Below are 20,720 nucleotides of genomic sequence, written 5' to 3'. Positions count from 1 at the left end.
CGACGGAAGGCCATAATTTTATTCACAATATTACAGTGAGAGTGAATGCAAATAAATAAGTACAACATAATATCTGAACCTGGCATAAAATTTGCCAATGAAAATGTTTATCCAATTACAGTAAGGCTGATAACCAGCATGATAAATATATAAGAACTTAAATTACGGAGGAATTTTAAAATTAATATTCCAGTAACTTGCGCAATTAACGCCGGATAAATTACCACCCCCTTACTTTTAAAAGCGTTTAGATGACCTTTGCATATTTCCTCCATAATAATGCACTATGCACCATGAAACTGATCAAAAGGAACAATGTTGGAATAAATTAAATCAAATATTTTCCTCTCCTTTTAGGCTAGTGCTAGTAGTTTTTGTAATCTCTTGTCTTCTCTCTTCTGTCTGTCGGTGTTGGTTGGTTTGGTTTTTTTTTTAACAAAGTTTATTTACAATCTGTTTTACATTAAACAATTAATAATTAAATACGATGACATTTTTATTAAAATAAAAATTGGAAAACATTAGTTAGCAGCTAAACTGGTTTGTTTACGTTTTGGTTGGTTGGTTGGCGCCATACATCTTGGGTTGGCGCTATGGAAGCCAATCGATTTACGATATTCGATAGTAGCTGTTTTCATACTACGAAGATCGATACTTAACCGTATGCCTACCATATCGTTGTGAACCCAGCGCTATCCAGCATTACTCGTAACAAATTAAATTCCCGCGTTGCGGAATTCGTTATTGTTTTGCTGTCTGCACCTGGAGACATCATAACATAACCTCAAATAAACAAATTATTAGTCTATAGAAAGTCTAATAGATAGGCCCTAGATAACAAATTTACACGTTGATGACTGACAGAAGGAAAAAACCCTGGAACGCTTAATTGGTAAGTTGTATTTCGAAAATAGACATAAAGATGTAATGTTACTTAGTAATAATATGATTTACAATAGCTATGTTTTGAAATTATAAGTATTGTCAAAGTTAATAAGTGCTTAATAGAATGGGCTTTGATTGACCTAGCCTCGGTTAAGGTCCAGAATTAATATACAATCTCATAATCTATTCCATTTTACAAGGCTAACAATGTACGAAATTATGGATAACTCTCTTACTAAGTTATGTCGAATGAGAAATTTTCTAGAACACAATATAGCCTACAAGAGCTAGGGCCTATCGTTATAGGGTACAGAAATCATATTAAGATCGCATATACAGGTTATGTTGTTTTTTTAGAACCATCCTTGTATCAAAATGTCAGTGACAATATACATTTGATTTTAATTTTTAAATATAGGCCTACCAAATGGGTACACAACCTGTAGCCTAACTTATGACGTATGATCAAATTTCTTGAATCCTCTTTATTCCCTGTATACAAGAGCTGTCTGTAATAAGGCCTTCAACAAGCTCTCTTGGATGACCTAGATGGTAAACATTTTACAAAAGCATTTTAATTATTACATTATCCACTAAATATAATATAGTCTATATGGTTTCCTACCAAAATGCGATAATGGGATTGTCATAGTAACTGAAAACAGCGTGAATAAAAGTCAAGGCTCTTGCCCAGTATGAATAGCATCCTGTGATTAGATTTCCGTTCTAAGGAATCAACATCTATTGAAATGCATTGTTTTAGGATACAGTGTTTTAGACCTAGCTGAGGAAATTGTACGAGTAAGCAGTAGATGAGTTCGGAAGTGGTTGTAAACAGTTGCACAATGTTTATGTTGTACATGATGTAGGCCAACTTTTGTCTTTCATCATTCTCGTGACCAAATTTAGGAAATTTTTCATGAGGATTGCGGTGTGACTTAACAGGTGATTGTGATTGATTAAGTGATTGGAGCAACCTTTAATACTACCAAGGGCAATGGTAAACATACCATCAAGCAAAGTTTTCTCAACCTAAATCACTTACTCGATGGAAAATGACAACCACCTGCTGCTGGCCTCGTTTTGGAAATATGCGTACACGGCATCATAACACTCTGCTTGATTCGCATCAATCAACTAGCAACGGATTTCAATAGGGGTTGAGCCTAGTGATGTAGTGGGCTAGAAACATGGGGGTGCAGTTTTCCCACTCTGATTTTTCAGAGAATACTATATTGTATTAAGATGTGAGCCGAGTTTTTTCAGTCTTAATGTTGCCTGAGGTTTTGATGAAACATTCGACATCTCCTGTGATCGTTGTAGCATCTAGAACACCTCCGATGTTAGTATTTTCTTTGATGATGGTGAATGTTCCCTAACTAAAAAATTTATGAATATACCATTCTTCCGCTTCCAAAAAAAAACTTAAGCAAACCATGTAATTCATACTTGAAGAGAGCGTTGATTTTCCTTCAAATCGTTTCTGATTACAATTATGAGACTAACCATCATATAAGGTTGGGAACCGGTTATCATAGCAATGGATGAAATAACGAACAAGTCTCTGGTTTTGGATTTGAATTAACTTGTTTGTTCATGAAAGAGTTTGATAGAGACCTTAATTTACGGACAGCCCTCTTATTCAATCTCTTATTCAATCGACTGCTTAAAACTATTCCCTGCAAAATAATTATACAAATACTGTGTATGGTTTGTGTGTATCTAATATTTTAAACTTTTGCAGAGTTAAAATTGTAATTCCACCTTAAAAATGGAAGATGATCAGCAACCAGAAGACGAGCAGAAGAGGTTTGCAGCCGACAGAGCTAAACTTGGACGAGCAGGTTGTAAAAAATGTAAACAGAAAATTGAAACAGGAGCTCTCCGAATCGCTAAAATTGCTCCGAACCCCTTTGGTAGTGGGGGTGGAGCTATGAAGATGTGGCATCACGCCAATTGTATGTTTGAGGTAAGGATTTACTAGCTATATTCAATTAATTTATTTCATAGGCATGCCCATTTACAGTGATTCATTTAACAAATAGGCCTAATCAAAAGTCCAACAACAAGCCTTCGTGGAGGAAACACCACAGTGATAAACCTAACTTATGAACAATTTCTATTCAATTCTTTGTCTTGCTGTCAAAATTTCTCTCTTAGTCAATCTTTCATCCCTCTCAACGGAGTTAAATTGAAGAAAATTTTGTAGCCTTGAAAGTGTATATCATGTTATTCGGAATGTAGAGAAATCAATTTTAATGTAAGCTTACTATTAATTGTTGCTATTGATTGTAATCCAACCTAACCTAACTTAAACTAGTATGCAAGAGTATACCAACTGGTATGCCTATGGATATTACATAAAATAAAGAGGCTTTTTTGTTACAGGTCTTTGCAAAACAAAGAGCAACAACAGCTCGTATAGAATCGGGAGACGACGTGGAAGGCTGGGACAATCTCTCGCCGGAAGATCAAGAGGAAATATTACAACTTGTTGCTAACTGTAAGTTTCTGTGTTTCTGATTAGGTTTAGTTTTTGTAAACACCATCGGTTAGGTTAGGTTAGTTGTAAAGTAGGTATACATAGCTACTTCTTAGGTACCTAAGTAGGCTACCTATATAAATTAATTTTATTTTTACTTTCCACCCCTACGTTTAGTATTGTGCAGAAAGTATTGCTTTCAACTTTATTTTGGAGTTTGAGTTTTGGGTGGATCTTTTTTTGAGTCCCCCAGGCCCAGAACCCAAAAGAGTGGTTTTTAAGTGATGTGCTGTGTGTGTATGTGTATGTGTACAAAGCTATAGACTACACCTGTGGTCTGATTTTGATGACATTTGGTAGGAGTTAACCATGTAGTAACCCAGGAGTTTTAAAAATATGTTTAGAAATTTTTATGTTTAATTTAATGGCGATTTTCCCATAAGAACCTATAAAATAATGAAATACATATTTTTTTCTCATACATAATGGCTTTGATAAAGATTTGGCATGTTATAAACCTTTGGATTTAGAACAAAATGGCACAACCCCCAATGCTAGGCCTATTAAAAACTATGGTTCATTGCAATATTTGTAAATTTTCCCTATACCTTAAAAACTCATGGTTGTCCCTGCCAATCACCCAATATATTTGTAGATGTTTAATTTTAGGGTAAACAAAAAAAATAGATGAATGTAGGATTCAGTTAGCTGACACCGTTTACTTATTACAAAATATAATAATTATTTGTAACAATATCTACTGTAGTTAATTTATCAATCTTACGTCTAGAATGTTTTGTTATAAACTACTGAACAAATTTTTATTTAAATAAGGACAATAAAAATGGTTTTGTTTTGTAAAACTATTTTTTCAATGGAATCAATGGTGTACTGTAATCTGTAAAAGATTTGCTTGATAAGATCCACTAACATTAGTTAAAAAATCCGCTTCAAATGAAACCAGTCATCATGGAATTAATTTGTTGTGTTGAAGCAACAAAATCATTTTTTGTTTTAACTCATGAAGATTTATTCTTCAATATTTTTTGGATTATTTGTTTACACCATTGCAATAGGTACCAGTAAGTATAAATTATTAACTCTAAAAACTAATAATTTTATTTAATTTTTTTCCTATTTATTATTTGCATTTGTTTAAATGTATTTAACATAACTAAAATTTAACCTAGGATATTAAAAAAAATTATAATAAGTAATTTATTTACAGTAGCTGGATCGGTAAAGGTTAAAAAGACGCCAACAAAACCCAAGAAAGCAACGCCAGCCAAGGCAACGTCAACTGTAACCAGTGTTGCCACAACTTCAGCACCAACTGTTACCAGTTCTGCCACCTTGACAGACAAGAATCATAAAGACAACTCGTTCAGAGAATTTCGAAGGTTGTGTGCAGACATTGCAAACGCCAGCAGTTATTTGACTAAAACATCTATTGTAAAAGAATTTTTTGATAAAGGAACTGAAAAAGGTAAGGTTATCCGCTTTAAATGATTTGTTCAGTAAAGATTAAGACGTAGGAATACTGTTTGTTGTTGGAAGTCATAAGGTGGAAGCACAATCATGTACCAGAGATTGCGAGCAAAATCTTTAACTGAAATTAATTAATTTGCTTTTAATTAAGACGTAGGCCTATATAACTTAATCCTTGAAGATAAGGTATCTGGTGAAATCCGTGTGGCGCTGAACAAATCGTGTATATTCAAACTTCGTTCTTCCGTCTGTTCGCACTTGGTACAACGTTGTAGATTATACAAAGTGTGTGGAGACGGAAGAATCAAGTGTATACTTGTATAATTCTGTTGATTTCTGCCGTTGGCCGTTGGCGTTGTTCAAAGGTTTATTGCGGACATTTTCCATCACGATTGTAAAAAACAATACACAACGTTTCGGGATCTGGAATCCTCCTGCGTTATTATGACTCATTTCCGAGACATGGTACAGACCATCCGAACCTTAGGGAATGTATGTGTTTTATTAATGTATATATCACAATGTATTTTATCTTCAGATGCATTTCGAGGTGATATTCTGCTGTGGTGTCGTCTGCTCTTGCCAGGCGCAGTCAAGAGAGTGTACAATTTACAATCCAAGCAAATCATCAAACTATTCAGTCGCGTGAGTAAACTAATAATTTACACATATTGGAGAAAATGTATAAAATATTATTTAGAATGTACAGTAGAACCTCGATAATGTGTCAGTTGTCAACCTTGATCACAAGTCTGATTTAATAATCCCTATGAGAGTCTTGTTGTCGAGGTTCTATTGTATATTATCTGACAATATTGAGGAATCTTACACAGTGATTTGAGAGGTTAAGTGTAAGAAAGAGTCATGTGAACCTAACGTTTCCTATCTAAATAAATCATTTTTCATTTCATTTCACATTGCGGAAATCATTGGAAATATTATAACATTAAAATAATATCATAGACTAAGCAACACAAGTAGACTCGTCATCTCATTGTAAATTTTGAAGCTTGTTTTTCGTGTCTAGTTCATGTACGTCCACACCGATCGCTGGGGTAGACAACATTTTGTTTCTATTATTTTAGGGTTATTTTCATGATTTGTGCTTTACTACTTATTTGGTTATATAACTAGGAAACCAGTTATTTTTTATGATTAAATCGTTTTATTTGGTTAAATGAGGTTTTAAATTACTGAAATAACAAGAAACAAATTGTAAACAAAACATAACCTCTACAGTCGGACGTACAGAACTAACAATAAAATTGGCTTCAGCTGTTCCATAAAGGGAGTATGATTTATCTATGATAATATCAATCAAAAATAAATTATTTCTAAAACATTTTTAGCACAACACAATTATAATTGGCAACTATTGTTTCATGGTTAATTTCATATAGAGTGATTAAAATACTCAGAAAACTATTAACTACTTAAACTGTTTTTCTGGTTTCAGATTTTTGGCACAGATCAAGACGAAATGTTAGAAGATTTGGAACAAGGGGATGTTGCAGAAACCATCAGGGTCTTTTTTGAACAGAGTAAATTGGTAAGTAGAATTAATTAGTTGCTTTTAATGTTCGATATAGTAAAGTATTTAATCTCCAATTGTAAGATACATCATTTAATGTAAGTAAAGAGAAAGGACATTTTATGCATAGGCCTATGGTCTTCCTCACACTACAAAAACAAAGCCTATAATGATGGGCTGATGTTTACATTTTTTTTGGGCTACCAATGGTCATGTATTGAGAAAAAACTGTATATGGCTAATAAGGAATCATCATAAGGAGTTCAAAAAGTTTAAAGTCAAAGCTGTAGTAATTTTGTTAGAAGATTACTTAATACTTAACAATAAATTTACATAATTATTTCTTTAAATTGGATCTCATCTGTCTTTTGGGAATTTTTCCAGGCCATTCCAGCTAAGAAAAGCCTTCTTACTTTACCGGATGTTGATGTTTTTTTAGAAAAGCTATCCAAGCTTACTAAAGAAGAAGAGCAAATCAATCACTTCAAACAAATTGTCGACAAGTAAGTATTCTTAATTAGTTTAAAGACATAATATTATCATACAAAAATACTAGCGAGCATAATGCATTATGTTGACACAATTTCATGTACTAGTCTGTACATTTTATGAAATAAAGAAGTTGATTGATAACAAAACACAGTAAAGCGAAAATTGATGAGCACTCGCTTCCACTTTTGCCAATTACCGTTTAGTCAGAAAACACAATTCTATGAATTCACAACTAAATAAAAATGGTATGGTTAATATTAGTAATTTATTCAGTTTTTTAACAGTGTAATATTGCAATGGACTTTGAAAATGTTAAAGGTTTAGCATATTTCAATACAGCGCTGAACTAGTCCAAGATATGATCTATTAAATTAAATAATTCAAAACGAAGGGACACAAGCGTAGATTGCATCTTTTGATAGATTTCAAAACTAGTTTCTAAGGCAAAACTTATCCAATGCAATACCGATCGCCCTTTCAAAGATTCAACAATTGGATGGATTCACAAACTTAATCTATTTAAAAAATGTTAGTACTTTAAATATATCTTAAGATAATGTTTTTAGGTGCACTCCTAATGATTTGAAGATGATCATACGCCTGGTTAAACATGATTTAAGGATTAACGCTGGGCCTAAACACATGTAAGTATTTGTAATATATTCAGCTATAAAAATTTAAAAAATCAATTCAAATGTAATCCAAAAAGAGTTTTTTTTCTAAACAAACAGAAATAGGCAAGTTAGTTTTGCTGTGTTTTTAACGTAACGTTATGTATCTTTTACATTGTTATGTTCCATTTGGTTAATTTCACATAAAAAAAATGTTTATCGAGAAATAGTTTTAATTCTACTGAGGTCTGCTATCCTGTAGGTGTGTACTTTTTTATTATGATGAAAATTAATTGTGGTTCATACCTTGTACTGAAATTAATTTTCCGCCACTTTTCAATTATTCTCATCCCCGGCTTTGCCTTGCACAAGAAATTTTGTGTTTTCTTGCACATGAAACTTAAACGTCTTGAGCACTTACAGGAAAATGCCACTTTCGTTACTTGTAATAAAATATACTAATTAACACTAATTCAGCTTTATTATGGCTGTTTACAGACTAGAAGGCATACATCCAGATGCGTATCAAGCATTCCAAACCACCAGAGATATCGGTAGCGTAGTTACAAGTGTTATGCCAACACGCAGTCATTCAGGCGCTCCTCAGGCGACGCTCAAAATTGGCGTCAAAACGCTCACTCCTGTATTACCTATGTTGGTAGGTATTCTTTCAGTTTTGTTTGGTTGGTGTACCTTTTGCTACTCCAACGGTTTCCCTTTTTAGCACCCAAGTTTATCACCTTAGGTGTACGGTGAATCCTTTATGCTATCGTACATCGGTTACCTTATTAACAGGTCGTGCGATGGCCGGACGCAGATGGTGGCAGGAGCAACCAATGTGTTGCGTGGATGAGTGCGCGAAAATGTTTAAATTTAGATTCACCCAATAGGAGAAGCATATTGTAACATGTACTGCGTTTCAGTCGTACATAGTTTTACAAGAACCCAACATAAAGCAGCACTAAACAGCTGCTCTCAGTATTGCCAAATGGAGGAAAAAAGCTGGGACGAAAAATCTGTATACACCATCAAAAAATATCGCAAAAGGCGTCAAGCACAATTTTGAGGTTAGGTTCCTTCCACAATGCTTCACTGCATTTATCATCATAATTATCCATTCCATTTCACTAAATCCAAGCCAAAAACCCACACTACACTAAATTTTGAACTGTCCCTTCCACCGATAAAATAGTCATTTCTGAAAACAAATTATACTGGTTTGAAGTATAAAACTGGCCCAACAAGCGGCAATCGGAAACAACGTTCCATGTGCGAGGCTGAGCTCTCACTGAAGCAAGATTGTTGTTAAGCAAGGAGGACAACGTTTTCCGCCCCACACCAGTGGTGCCGGTTCAGTAGGACGAGAATTCCCGCCCCTAGTACTGAACATGTTAACAGAGGTGTAGTGGGGTGAGAATGTTGTTTATGAGTAAATACTCAGCCATATGCTTTTGGTAATCATTAAAAATTTCCCGGTTCTATACTACATACTTTTTCCAGGTCATAAAAATGTGTATGTAGTTCCCGATTTTCAAGGTATTCTTTTTTCTGAACACAATGGGTAGTATTTTACACCACTTAACTTTGTTTTTATGAAAATACAGTCACCGTTTCTCCCCAGCAAGTGGTTCTGAATAGGTGTATATATATTTATTTTATATATAAAAGATTAACGGGACTGTTATATTTAAGTAAAAATTCAAATCGTTAGCTCAAAATACCATCTCCAAAAACCATTAAGTTATAGAAATAAGTAATTGTTCTTTAGCTTCTTCGTAAGGGGCACAAGAACAGTTGACACCACCTGCATAACAATAAACATAATATTTCCAGTATTGTTCATAGAACAACTCTCCCTGTATTACACATATTAATTTTCAACGAGTCCTGAATCAATTGACATTTATTTTGCAGGCGGAGGCGTGCAAGTCTGTTGAGCAAGCTATGAAGAAGTGTCCCAACGGCATGTATGCGGAGATTAAGTACGACGGAGAAAGAGTACAAGTGCACAAGCAAGGGAACGAGTTCAAGTTCTTCTCTAGAAGTCTGAAACCGGTTCTGCCTCATAAGGTTTGTAGCCAAGAGACAACAATTAAAGACGACTCTCTCTTGTTTGTCACCTCTGAAACGTACCCTGGTGCAAACTATAAAAAAATCTGAAGTTTACCCAAAAGTAATAACACCTTTCAAAACTACTTGATAAGCAGTTTATCCACAAGACAAAAATAAAATCCTGCTTACCGGGTCGAGAAAATCCTGTCTTTTTATGTACGAGTATTACCCTGTTCTATTTTGAGTGAATCTTTTTGGTGTATTCTTAAAAAGCTCTTTCAAACTTGCTATTAAACTGTGTGAGAATCATATACTCAATTGAGGTTAGTTTTTATCAGAAAAGCAGTTGAAAAACAGGCAACAGAGTCAAATTCCTGTATTAGTCCTGGGTGTGGGTCTAGAAATCCTGTTTTCGGGATACAAATCCTCCGTATAGAAACACGGGGCATCCAATGTTCTGTAGAACAATTGTTCCTTAACTGAAAACTAATTGTTAAGTAAGCTGTAAACATTTCAAGGTATTCTGATCACTTCTCTTATCTATTTTGAACTTAGGACTCAAGCTCACAAAAGTAGCTCATAACCTAAACTAACCTAAACTACCTATAGTTTCTCAACCTTTACTGCACAAATCTGTTAGGGGAAATTTTAATTAAGGCCACTCATTGGATTCTGGACTTAAATTCCTAAGTCCACGTTCCAAATACCAATACGCTACGTTACATACGTTGACAGTATACGTGCCAAGTATACGTTTTGGGTTGGAAAACTATTTCATTTATACTAAGTAACTGTTTATTTTTTCAGGTTAGTCATTTTAAAGACTACATTCCCCAGGCGTTCCCGTACGGTCAAGACATGATCTTGGATAGTGAAATTCTAATGATTGACGTCAATACGAGCAAACCCCTGCCATTCGGAACACTCGGTATTCACAAGGTATTGTTTTCATAAAATATCTCAAACTAGGCCTAGATATTATTTACAACTTTATTTTATAGTTTTAAAGCAAAACTATGGATCTTCTGTACAATGTCTGTGATGTTAGACTCATTCCCTGTTAGACTCATTTTTTGTTTGTTCAAATCCAAGATGAGGTGTGTATAAGTGAGCACATGTAGCATTAGTAGCATTGCACTGGTTTTGCATGTTTGGTAAATGGTAATGTAATGTCTAAGTCTTTTATTGTACTTATAACTCTAAGTACAATAATAATAGCAATAGCTGTATCATACTCCGTTCACAAAATTTAGGTGGTTTGAGGGGAAGTGATTCCATTAGCCTCCACTTCACCCTAACTTTGAATCTACAGCCGACAGCTGATCAGCTGATATACATAAATATTAAGTTAAAAGATCAGCTGATATGCCTAAACATTAAGTTAAAAGATCAGCTGATATGCCTATACATTAAGTTAAAAAAAGTGGTGGGGGAACTCAGCAAACCTTCCCTTTATACCACTTAAATTTTTTGAATGGACTAGAGTACTTTGAAGTTTACTGCTTTTTATTATTAACTAGCTGTAACCCGCGGGCTTTGCCCCGTTTAACTTCTTAATTTTCAAGATTATCTCGTTCGCATGGCTCAATCACGTCCTGGTTGAAGTTTGTTCGCTACGCTCACTCACCTTTAGGTTGGAGCTCGTTCGCTACGCTCACTCACCTTTAGGTTGGAGCTCGTTCGCTACGCTCACTCACCTTTAGGTTGGAGCTCGTTCGCTGCGCTCACTTGCCTTCAGGTTAGCTCGTTCGCTACGCTAACTCGCCTCCAGGTTGAAGTTCGTTCGCTACGCTCACTCACCTTTTGGTTGCAAATTAGCTGTTGTCATAAATGTAAAAGAAATAATAGTGCTGCACCCTGTTGGTAATCCTTGTAACTTTAATGCTATTGAACATCATAGAACAGAACCAACTTGTTTAATTGAAACAGCTGTTAAGATTCAATAATTCCATTTCTCATAAGGTTAACATGGGAAACTCCAGAGCCACTGGGGCGGAGCCCGAAAGGATTTTTGAAATATGAATATGCCTATATGTTAATCGGGAATGTGAGCTATCATCATGCCAAATTTCAGCCCAATCCGACCAGTATTTTTCGAGTTTACTTTTCCCATACACACATACACACATACAGCAACCACCTCTTTTTTATAATAGTAAGATAGATTATTAAATGTTACAGAAAGCGGAGTTTAAAGACGCAAACGTTTGTTTGTTTGTGTTCGACTGCATCTACTACAACGGAGAATCACTTATGAACAAGTAAGTATCTGGTTGTTTCTAACTAGAAATACAACCAATATCTAATATAATTAGAATTATTAGATGTAATATGATGATTTGAGACACAAAACCTCTGTTTTTAACCAGGCTTTATAATTTCAGTAGTTTTATTTCATCTCACACCCTACATTATGTTTCAGACCTCTGAAAGAAAGAAGGAAGATTTTGGAAAAGAATATGAATGAAATAAAAAATCACATTGTATTCTCTGAGCAGAAAGAGATTCATGTAAGTAAAACCATGTTAGCAACTATTATCCTTATGTGCAATTATTTTTTCCCAATAAAATTGATTAAATTCTTTGACTAATTAAATATATTGAATCACAACCTTCAAACCAATGCATTGATTTCACATCCAAAACCATTGATAACGCAATGCCTTATACTTTGTCAGTAATTTTGTAATAATATTTTTCCAGAATCCTAAAGATTTGGAAGCCAAGATGACGGAAGTGTTCAGATTAGGCTTGGAGGGGCTTGTGCTGAAAGATTTGATGGTGAGTCATATAGTTTTTATTGGTAAGGGACTTAGATATAGAGTTTATGTTTTAAATAATAAAAATATTGTAAATAGTTAAGTGAATGAGTTGTTATTAACTATTCCTTGGGGGAAGATTATTACTTCTGGTCGGGTAAAAAATGTTGGCCTTTGGGCTAAGTCAAACATTTTAGCCTTTAGGTCAGGCCAAAATCAGGTTGCTTTGGGAAAGATGGTTAAAAAAAAAAATATTGTATCCGTAACAAAAAATCTGAAAACATCTTCTGGGGTTGTGGCGATTTATGAACATCTTCCGCTGTCCCAACGACATCGTTATCATCTTCTGCGGTCATTGTGAAGCCAAATACATCTTCTTGGCAAAATTATGAACGTCTTCCGCAATCGTAACAACAATATAAATTTTCAATCACATATATTCGCAGATGCTTTCTGCAATCACGAAAATAATTTCTTAGCTCGGTTTGGCCCAAAAATTGAGCCACCCACATTCTAAGCTAACTGATCTGAGCCAAGCTTGGCTCAAAAAAAATTTCTGGTTTCGTATTGATGTCTCAGGCCAACTGATAGCTCGATCCAACCCGAAAAAAATACTGAGGACCTGCAGACTCCTAATATTTCATATAGAACTATTTCATACCAATAGACAATAGACAAAATCTTTATTGAAATATTCCTAGAGAACATTCATGCGTCAGGTACATAAATGTACAGTATGTACGTAAACCAATATTTTTTCAGAGTATTTATGAGCCTGGTAAACGGCATTGGCTAAAGGTGAAAAAAGATTACCTGATGGACGGAGCGATGGCTGACTCAGCTGACTTGATAGTGTTGGGAGCTTGGTATGGCACTGGGCAGAAAGGTAAGTGTTTTTTACGTACAATATTGTTAACTTGAGAAGAATCGTTGTTTGTTTTTCCCCTGCCGCAGCAAACCTGGATTTGAACTGATTTGGCCTCTGCTTACACCAAAACGAAAAAGTCAATCAGCCCTGTCTAAGTCTTACCATTAGACTTACACTAATAGATTATTCCCTATATGGGAAATTCCCTAAAATGAAATATTATGAGTGATAGACCCCAAAAAAGTACAGGATTTTTGGAAGTTTTTCTTGTGTTATACCCGCATAGATTGTTGAAAATGGAAGTTCAATAATTTTTCCTACAGTCGCCCGACAAAGTTTGCTTCCTTGTACTGTTTATAGTACAGAAAGCTGCTAATTGCTGCATATTTATACTTTGCCGTACGGTTTATACTTTGCCGTACGGTTTATACTTTGCCGCACATCAGGATTCCAACGAAACAACACAAAACAGCGTGGTTCCACTATGCACGTAATCCGTGTACGCTTGGAAATAGGTTGGCAACACTTAAAGATAATAATACTATGAGCAGCTGATTGACTATTATAACTACGATTTAACCTGTCATTTCGTGTTTATAGTTTCGGTATTTCTGAACTTTCTGGACTTTTCTTTTAAACGTTTTTAAAAAACATTCCTACGATCTTAATAAACAAGAAAATACCTTTGAAGCATTTTTTTAGGCGCGGAAACCACATCAAATTACAAAAACATACGGAACTATATTCTCAAAACGCGGAGCACATTTCTTGCCGAGGAAAAATAGCGGAGTGATACGGACCGCGGGTACTACTTTCTCTAGGGCACCATTTGTGTTGCCAGCTGAACCTAAAAACGTGTTGTATAGTGTTTGAAAGACTAATTATTTATATGCTTTATAGTGACTGTAGGAAAAATATAATGTGTAACACGAGTGAAAAAGGCCTTTGCTGCACTCGAGATCATTCTCGCCTGCGGCTCGTGCGTAAACATTGCTCTCGTGTGCAGCAAAGTGCCACTTTCACCACTAGTTACACAAATAACTATTTTGGTATTTGATTATCTGCTTCCAAATGCTAAACGAAATATATTTTACAGGTGGAATGATGTCCGTTTTCCTTATGGGATGTTACAATCCGCAAACTAGGAAGTTCTGCACGGTCACCAAAGTTCACACAGGCCACGATGACAAAACATTGGAAAGGCTACAGGTAAGTTCTATTATTATTCCTGATTATGGAGTCTGGCACAAAAAAAACTCAAAATACTTTTACTAACACAAACGTTCGAACCACTATTATCACTGACAGCATTTTCAACCAAGGCTTTAGGTCCAATGTTCTCTCAAGTACAAAATATGGTAAATATGGTTCCCATTAGTTAAGCCTATCCTAACAAAAATCTTTAAAGTTCAAATTTTGTTCCATTTTCTACGTTTAAAGTGTTTTTTCTCAACTTGCAGACGGAGTTGGATATGGTGAAAATCAGCAAAGATGCCTCGAAAGTTCCTTCTTGGCTGAACTGTACAAAGACGATGGTTCCAGACTTTGTAGCAAGAGATCCAAAGGTACGTTTTTAATGTACAATTTGTTTGTCTTAATTATTACTGTATTTGGCCAAATTATTGTGTAGGCTGATCTATAGACAAAATCCAAATAAATTTTAGGTTACACAAGTGATGAAATTTATCTAAAAATACATGTATGTACAGGAAAATTCTTACAGGTGTTTGACTGGTTCAAAAAAGTATTTCCTTTTAATTAAATACGTGAAGTGAATACGGTGCGTGTGCTTTCAAAAAGGTGAGGACACAGAAGACAAAAATGTTAACTTAGTCTCTTTGATAGGAGCTGTGTACTCATTATTTATTTGTACATAATTACTTTCAGAAACATGAGAATTCGGTCATAAGGCTTTTGCTGTAATAAGGAAAGTATATTCAACGATGTTAAGTTGCACCATCATGAACATTAAATATGCGAGTGTAGCAAAAGTCAATTTTTGCTTTCCTCTTCTCAATTCTTTATTACAGTGTTTTAAGCGTTTTGTTTTTACAATTTTGATAATAGTTCCATACTATTATGAAAAATATATTTATTTTAAAAGGAAAACAACATATAGGCTATATGTTACCTTTTTGGAGTCTTAGATGTGCTTCTAGGAAAATTTCACAAAATTCTATAAATGGTGATTCTAGGGACATTTATAGTCATTTAAAATTATATTTTTTTGTTCCATTTTACTCCATTTCTAGCTAATCACTAATCCGAAAAGGACTGGTAATGTGAACAGAGTCCAGTGGACTCTGGGATCATTTACAAATTCTTTTCACAATATCTTAGTGATATTTCAACAGGCGCAACCAGTTTGGGAGATCACAGGGGCAGAGTTTACAAAACACGATGTTCACACAGCGTCCGGAATATCCGTGAGGTTTCCTCGAGTTACCAGAATACGGAGCGATAAAGACTGGGAGACTGCGACCTCTCTGCCTGAGCTTCAGGTACGTCAATTTGATGTAGGAACCTAAGTACAAGCACCGAATAAATACCTAAACCCAGAACACTCACTCATAAAAAGCATGTTTTTGCCACAACTCTGTTTTAAAGGACTTCCCACAGATAGCCAGTCTGGAAAACAGCTGTTTGCCACCTGCTTAATCAAGTGGGGTTTCATATGTACTACTGTGGGTTTCCACTGTACCTTAAAATCCCTATGGTAAACCCAGACAATTTCAAGTAGACCAAAAAGTCCCCATTTCCGATGTTTCGACTCACCAATATCAATGTTTGGTGTTTCCAAGGTTACCCTATTTTGCCTCTGTACACACTGGGAGTAACTAACCCAAGACTGAGTCATTGACCAGAAAATCTGAGTTACTGAAAATGCAATCATGTATGGTTAAAATTCCCATCTGACATATTTTAAAAAATTTACCAAATAAGATTTTTTACAACCTTCTGCATCGCAGTGATCTGTTAGTTTAGTTTCAAAGGTATCCAACTAGTCCAACTTGCAAAACTCAGGAACTAAATTGCCGCCCTTCCTTCTCTAGCTTTACCTACATACCCAGAAAATATGTCGTTTATTATCTTTTATAAAGCAGCAACTGTCCATCCTAATCAACCACAACCAATATTACACGTTTATAAACACTGTAAAATGGCAGGAACTCTACAAGACGTCCAAGGACACGTCAGACTTCACCTTAGGAGGAGCGTCTGGTTCCACGTCGAACAGTTCGAGTCCGACATCTTCTCCAAGAAAGCGAGCGGCTACTGACGATTCTCCTCGAAAGAAACCTGAAGAGTCTCCTCGTAAGAAACGAGCCTCAGAACCTGAAAGACCTTCGGCCGTGGACGTAGTTCCTGGGAAGAAAATGCTGAAGCGTGTTACTGTGGTAAGCTAAACCATTGGCTTTGGATACTGCTAGTAGAATTTGAATCCCATCAGTCTTTGACAGCCAGCAACATAACCTCAAATTTGTTGGAAAAAATAAGTGATGGGTTTTTCTAATAAGTTAAATAGATTTCTTTTCTTCCAATATAATAGTGTTGTAAATTTAGTATCTATATGTGAAAATAGGAATATTAACATTAACTCTCCGTTTTAATTTTTTGTACTGTTTATTGATAAACTGGCATTTCTCAAACTCGATACCTTTTCAAACAAAACACCAAGTTTTTGGGACTAACATATTCACCACAGCACTCTACACAGTAAGCAGCTGGTTTCTGTACTATTTGTAGACCAGAAAGTGTTTGTTTACAAAAAGGATCAGTAAAATCATCTGGAGTCCGTTACTAAACTTTATCAAAAAGGCATTATTTGAGTTTCTTCAATGTTACCTTCTCAATTACACAATCAATTAATATTGGACATTTTTGGACCAACACATTGCATTTTAAATAAATATCGGAAAGTTTTAACAACATTATCTTTTCAAAAAGTTGAACACTCTTTTGCAGTACATTAAACAGTGTTGTGATTGTATGTATGGGTTGTGTTTTACTTACCCTGTATATTTGTTGGTGGTAGTGTGGCAAAAAGTATTGTATACAATTAATCCGGAAAGGTTTTAACGGTACTCACGCAAAACTATCATGATGGTACCATGAAAACCTAACTCTTGGTCTTGTGACGTACTGTAATATTCTATTCATTTTAAAAACAAGTATGACTAACATTTATGTATATAAAAAGGTTTGAGGTGTTGGGGTTTTTTCTCATGGGGAAAATGTTTTATGCAGCACTTAACAGATGTGATGGGTAACGAATTCACTCGAGATATTCTGCAGGTTGATGACGAGAATAACGATTCAAGTTTAGATCCTCCGCCTAAGAAGAAACAGAGAGTTCTAAAAAATGTAAGTTTGTTTGATTAGTTTATCGTGCAAAATACAGAAACTAACCCTCCCAACTCGGTAAACTACAGAGAAGTGAGGTACAGAGGAAACTAACGTATAGGACAAGACGACCGGGTGCTTTCAGTCCTAGTATGTTGTGCCGGAAATATATTTGTGTCAAGCAAGTAAGAACCTGAGCGCTGAGAGGAAATTCCTATTGCACAGGGTCTTCCTCTACCATGAACATTGTTATTTGAGAGCGAGAGGGGCGTTGTTGCACTTTACCCTAGATACCAGCAACTAGTTCTAGACACCAGTTAAGTGTACCATTGAATGTTTTCTCTGTACCTTACTTCTCTGTGGTAAACTCAGACGATTGCAAGGTTAAACATGAATTCAACATCTGTTTTATCAATATTTTTGAATACTGTAAAAATCAATTGGTCAGCTGATAATTCTCGTTTGTTTAGTTGTTTAGCTCATATGACTGTTTTCACCAAATCGTCTAAACACAGAAAGACCTGTAAAAGATAACATATTTCCAAAGGTTTTATTTAAGCTCATTGTTGTTGATTTAACAGGTTACTACATGTATCGTTAGTTTTGTAACAAAAATCATTATGATTTAAAATTTATAACATTTTATACTATGTCCTTATATATTATGGTCTAAACTAAATATTTTTTTCTCTAAAACAATGTTGAATAATCATAAGTGGCGAGCACAGCAATTGACTTATAACAATTCTACAAACTTGTTTCAGCCGCTACCAGATGTTTTTGTTGGTGTTAGACTTCACCTCCCTGAGGACGGTATTGAGAAAAGAGATGTCTTGGAGCGATATTTTATAGCGTATCCTTTGAAAAGTTTGTTGATTGTCTCAAGTTTACTAGGCTACTTATCTTTGTTTAACATTACTGTACCAGTATTTAGTTTTATGTAGTTAATGTATATTGCTACAAGCATTTTTGTATATATGTTGGTTTGACTATTGTATAAACGTAAACCAAATCATTTCTATTTATTGCTATTTATTTATTACTATTTATTGCTATTTATTATTACTTATACATATACTTATTACTGTACATATAATTATTGCTATTTATTATTACACACTAAATTTGTTGCAAACTCTAGGAAATTCTTGTGCGAGGATATTTTACAAAAGCTTAAACCAGTTTTGAACCTCATTTAACAGTATTTACTTATTGACCAATGGCAAACGCAGTGATTTAAGTATATCCTTAACAAGTTTTGTAGCTACGGAGGTGAAATAGTTCCTGCAGACGAAGCAACCCACACGATTGTCGATGAAGGCGGGGTAAGTTGTAAATTAAGACGGAACTTTACCAATTCAACTATTTTAATATTAACTCAAATAATTGTTTTATCGTTATTGTTAACATTAAACAAAACGATGAGTTGTATGAATTTCGTCAACATGGGAATCAAGCGTCTATTCAGTAAACTAATATCTTGGGCCAAAATCGAATTAAAATTTTTAGCGTTGGCTGTTAAACCTCTTTTAAATCAAAACTTAATTTCTAAAAGAAGTGAATTCCCAAAATTAACATTATGGTTTGAAATTTTCTTTCTCTTAAAATATTATCTGTTGCTTTTGTCCAATACACATAAGGGGAATCATAAAAATCCGTCAAGTGGTTGATTTAGAATCCTCAGAAGGGAAAACGCTTCACGTTTTAACCCATTAACGTGGGATCGGTTACCTTTGGATTACACGTGTATGGTAATCGAACCCGCACATGTAGAAAGTCCTCAGACCTACACCTGTTAGTGCAACTTGTTCAACTCGACGATGTCACTGATGACGAGCAAGGACGAGTAAACTAAAGACAAAATGCAACACTAGCGCTCACAGGTGAGACTATACGAACTACAGTACTCAAACGCTATCAGGTTAGCAGCACGGCTACCTTGCCGCGAAATGCTGTGTTGAGCTAGACTTTTAACAATGTCTTAAAAGGTATATAATACTTTTTTGTAATATTCCACTTTCAACCCCTTATGTTCTGTTTCAGAACCCTCCCCTATCAGGAGTAGGGGTGAGTGAAGCCTGGCTCTGGGACAGCATCAAACTACAGACACTACAAGTTTCTAGTCACTACTCCCGATCATTGTAAACATTGTGTAATCTCCATGAAATTGTGTCTTATTGTTGTTACATTGTACGTTTGGCTGAGATATTTGTAAACACTTGTTTCTGAGGTGAACTTTTGATAGGGCCTAGAATGGTCATGGATTTAACATTCTTCCTTTTAAATGTCCTTATGGAACAGCCGAGGAAACTATAAGGGATGTTGACCAGTCATAGATCGTGTTAGGGTGACGAGTTGTGAGGTTAGTGCGAGAGAGACAGAAATCTACCCCCACCTCTCTTCCTCTACGCTGAATATTAGTTAATTTAAATATACTGGCAACTCAGTTGAATACGAAATAACTAACCATATCAGCAATTTGACCCTACTTTCTCCCATTAGCTTGTCAACTCTCATTATGGGAAAGCGGTGGGAGTAACTATGGTATTTTATAGGTAATAAAAGTAATAACTTTTTAACCGTAATTTTTACAGCATCGGAGGTAACACCATTTTCTTTAGAGTTAAAAGGACGGAAACAAAATAAATTTTGATCAGAATCAATCTGTTTTTTTAAGCCCTACAGAATAGTTTGGAAAGAAATTACAAAGTTTTATGTTTTGGGGGTCAAATATGGGAAAAATTAATTTTAAGCCTATAAAATCTAATAAACAACCCCGTTTCCATATTCCAACTATGCTGGTTCGTGAACTTGTTGAAATAAACTTAGGTTTACATGTTTGTACCAAATTTCATCAATATCAATCATTTTTACTCTAGGAGAGGCGCTTTTGGCCTCTTGGGACATCAAAAAAAATATAGTAAAGTGATGCCAGGTTCAGTCTTACCATGAGTCCTACGGTGATAGCTTATCCCCTATATTTGCTAAAAGTACTTTAAAAACTTCCATTATATAGTGGGAATTTTGATAAATTTCAAGCAAACCTTTCTTAGTATTCAGAACCAATGTCCATATTTAGAATAATGCATGTATTTTTTACTTTTTGGATGACAGTTTTGCTACTTTTTAAATATTGTTAACAGTTTTATATACAGATGAAGAGTATTCAATTATATATTTTTACTAATATGTGAATTTCTTTTACCTT

At 34.9% G+C, this 20,720-nt stretch overlaps 1 protein-coding gene across 2 annotated transcripts; it reads left to right on the top strand.

Annotated features, from left to right (window-relative positions):
* The first annotated feature begins 756 nt into the window (after nucleotides 1–756).
* Nucleotides 757–20,642, top strand: LOC128987170 (DNA ligase 3). Of its 2 annotated transcripts, none has more exons than XM_054407908.1 (23): nucleotides 757–892; nucleotides 2,630–2,854; nucleotides 3,274–3,388; nucleotides 4,596–4,853; nucleotides 5,394–5,500; nucleotides 6,312–6,404; nucleotides 6,771–6,889; nucleotides 7,445–7,522; nucleotides 7,988–8,147; nucleotides 9,404–9,559; nucleotides 10,349–10,480; nucleotides 11,723–11,802; nucleotides 11,964–12,051; nucleotides 12,245–12,322; nucleotides 13,063–13,186; nucleotides 14,265–14,377; nucleotides 14,629–14,733; nucleotides 15,523–15,669; nucleotides 16,336–16,566; nucleotides 17,465–17,533; nucleotides 18,277–18,365; nucleotides 18,777–18,837; nucleotides 19,556–20,642. In XM_054407908.1, the coding sequence occupies exons 2-23, from the start codon at nucleotides 2,657–2,659 to the stop codon at nucleotides 19,655–19,657; spliced, it is 2,703 nt and encodes a 900-aa protein (XP_054263883.1). In that variant the 5' UTR covers nucleotides 757–892; nucleotides 2,630–2,656; the 3' UTR covers nucleotides 19,658–20,642. The 2 variants fall into 2 exon arrangements, with proteins under 2 accessions (XP_054263883.1, XP_054263882.1); XM_054407907.1 differs by having other exon boundaries at nucleotides 17,417–17,533.
* The last annotated feature ends 78 nt before the right edge of the window (nucleotides 20,643–20,720 follow it).

Source organism: Macrosteles quadrilineatus, unplaced genomic scaffold (genome assembly GCF_028750875.1).
Source record: "Macrosteles quadrilineatus isolate MER2022 unplaced genomic scaffold, UCM_ALF_1.0 Scaffold_2__2_contigs__length_208266976, whole genome shotgun sequence".
NCBI classification, from domain to species: Eukaryota; Metazoa; Arthropoda; class Insecta; order Hemiptera; family Cicadellidae; genus Macrosteles; species Macrosteles quadrilineatus.
Note: the sequence above shows the minus strand (reverse complement) of the source record. Positions and strands in the feature narration are given on the sequence as shown.

Bases quoted from the DNA above. Each gene is read 5' to 3' on its own strand.
- LOC128987170 (XM_054407907.1), top strand. From the start codon at position 2,657: ATGGAAGATGATCAGCAACCAGAAGACGAGCAGAAGAGGTTTGCAGCC. The intron at 4,854-5,393 runs GTAAGGTTATCC...TTTTATCTTCAG, and splicing joins TGATAAAGGAACTGAAAAAG to ATGCATTTCGAGGTGATATT. The intron at 8,148-9,403 runs GTAGGTATTCTT...TTTATTTTGCAG, and splicing joins CTCCTGTATTACCTATGTTG to GCGGAGGCGTGCAAGTCTGT.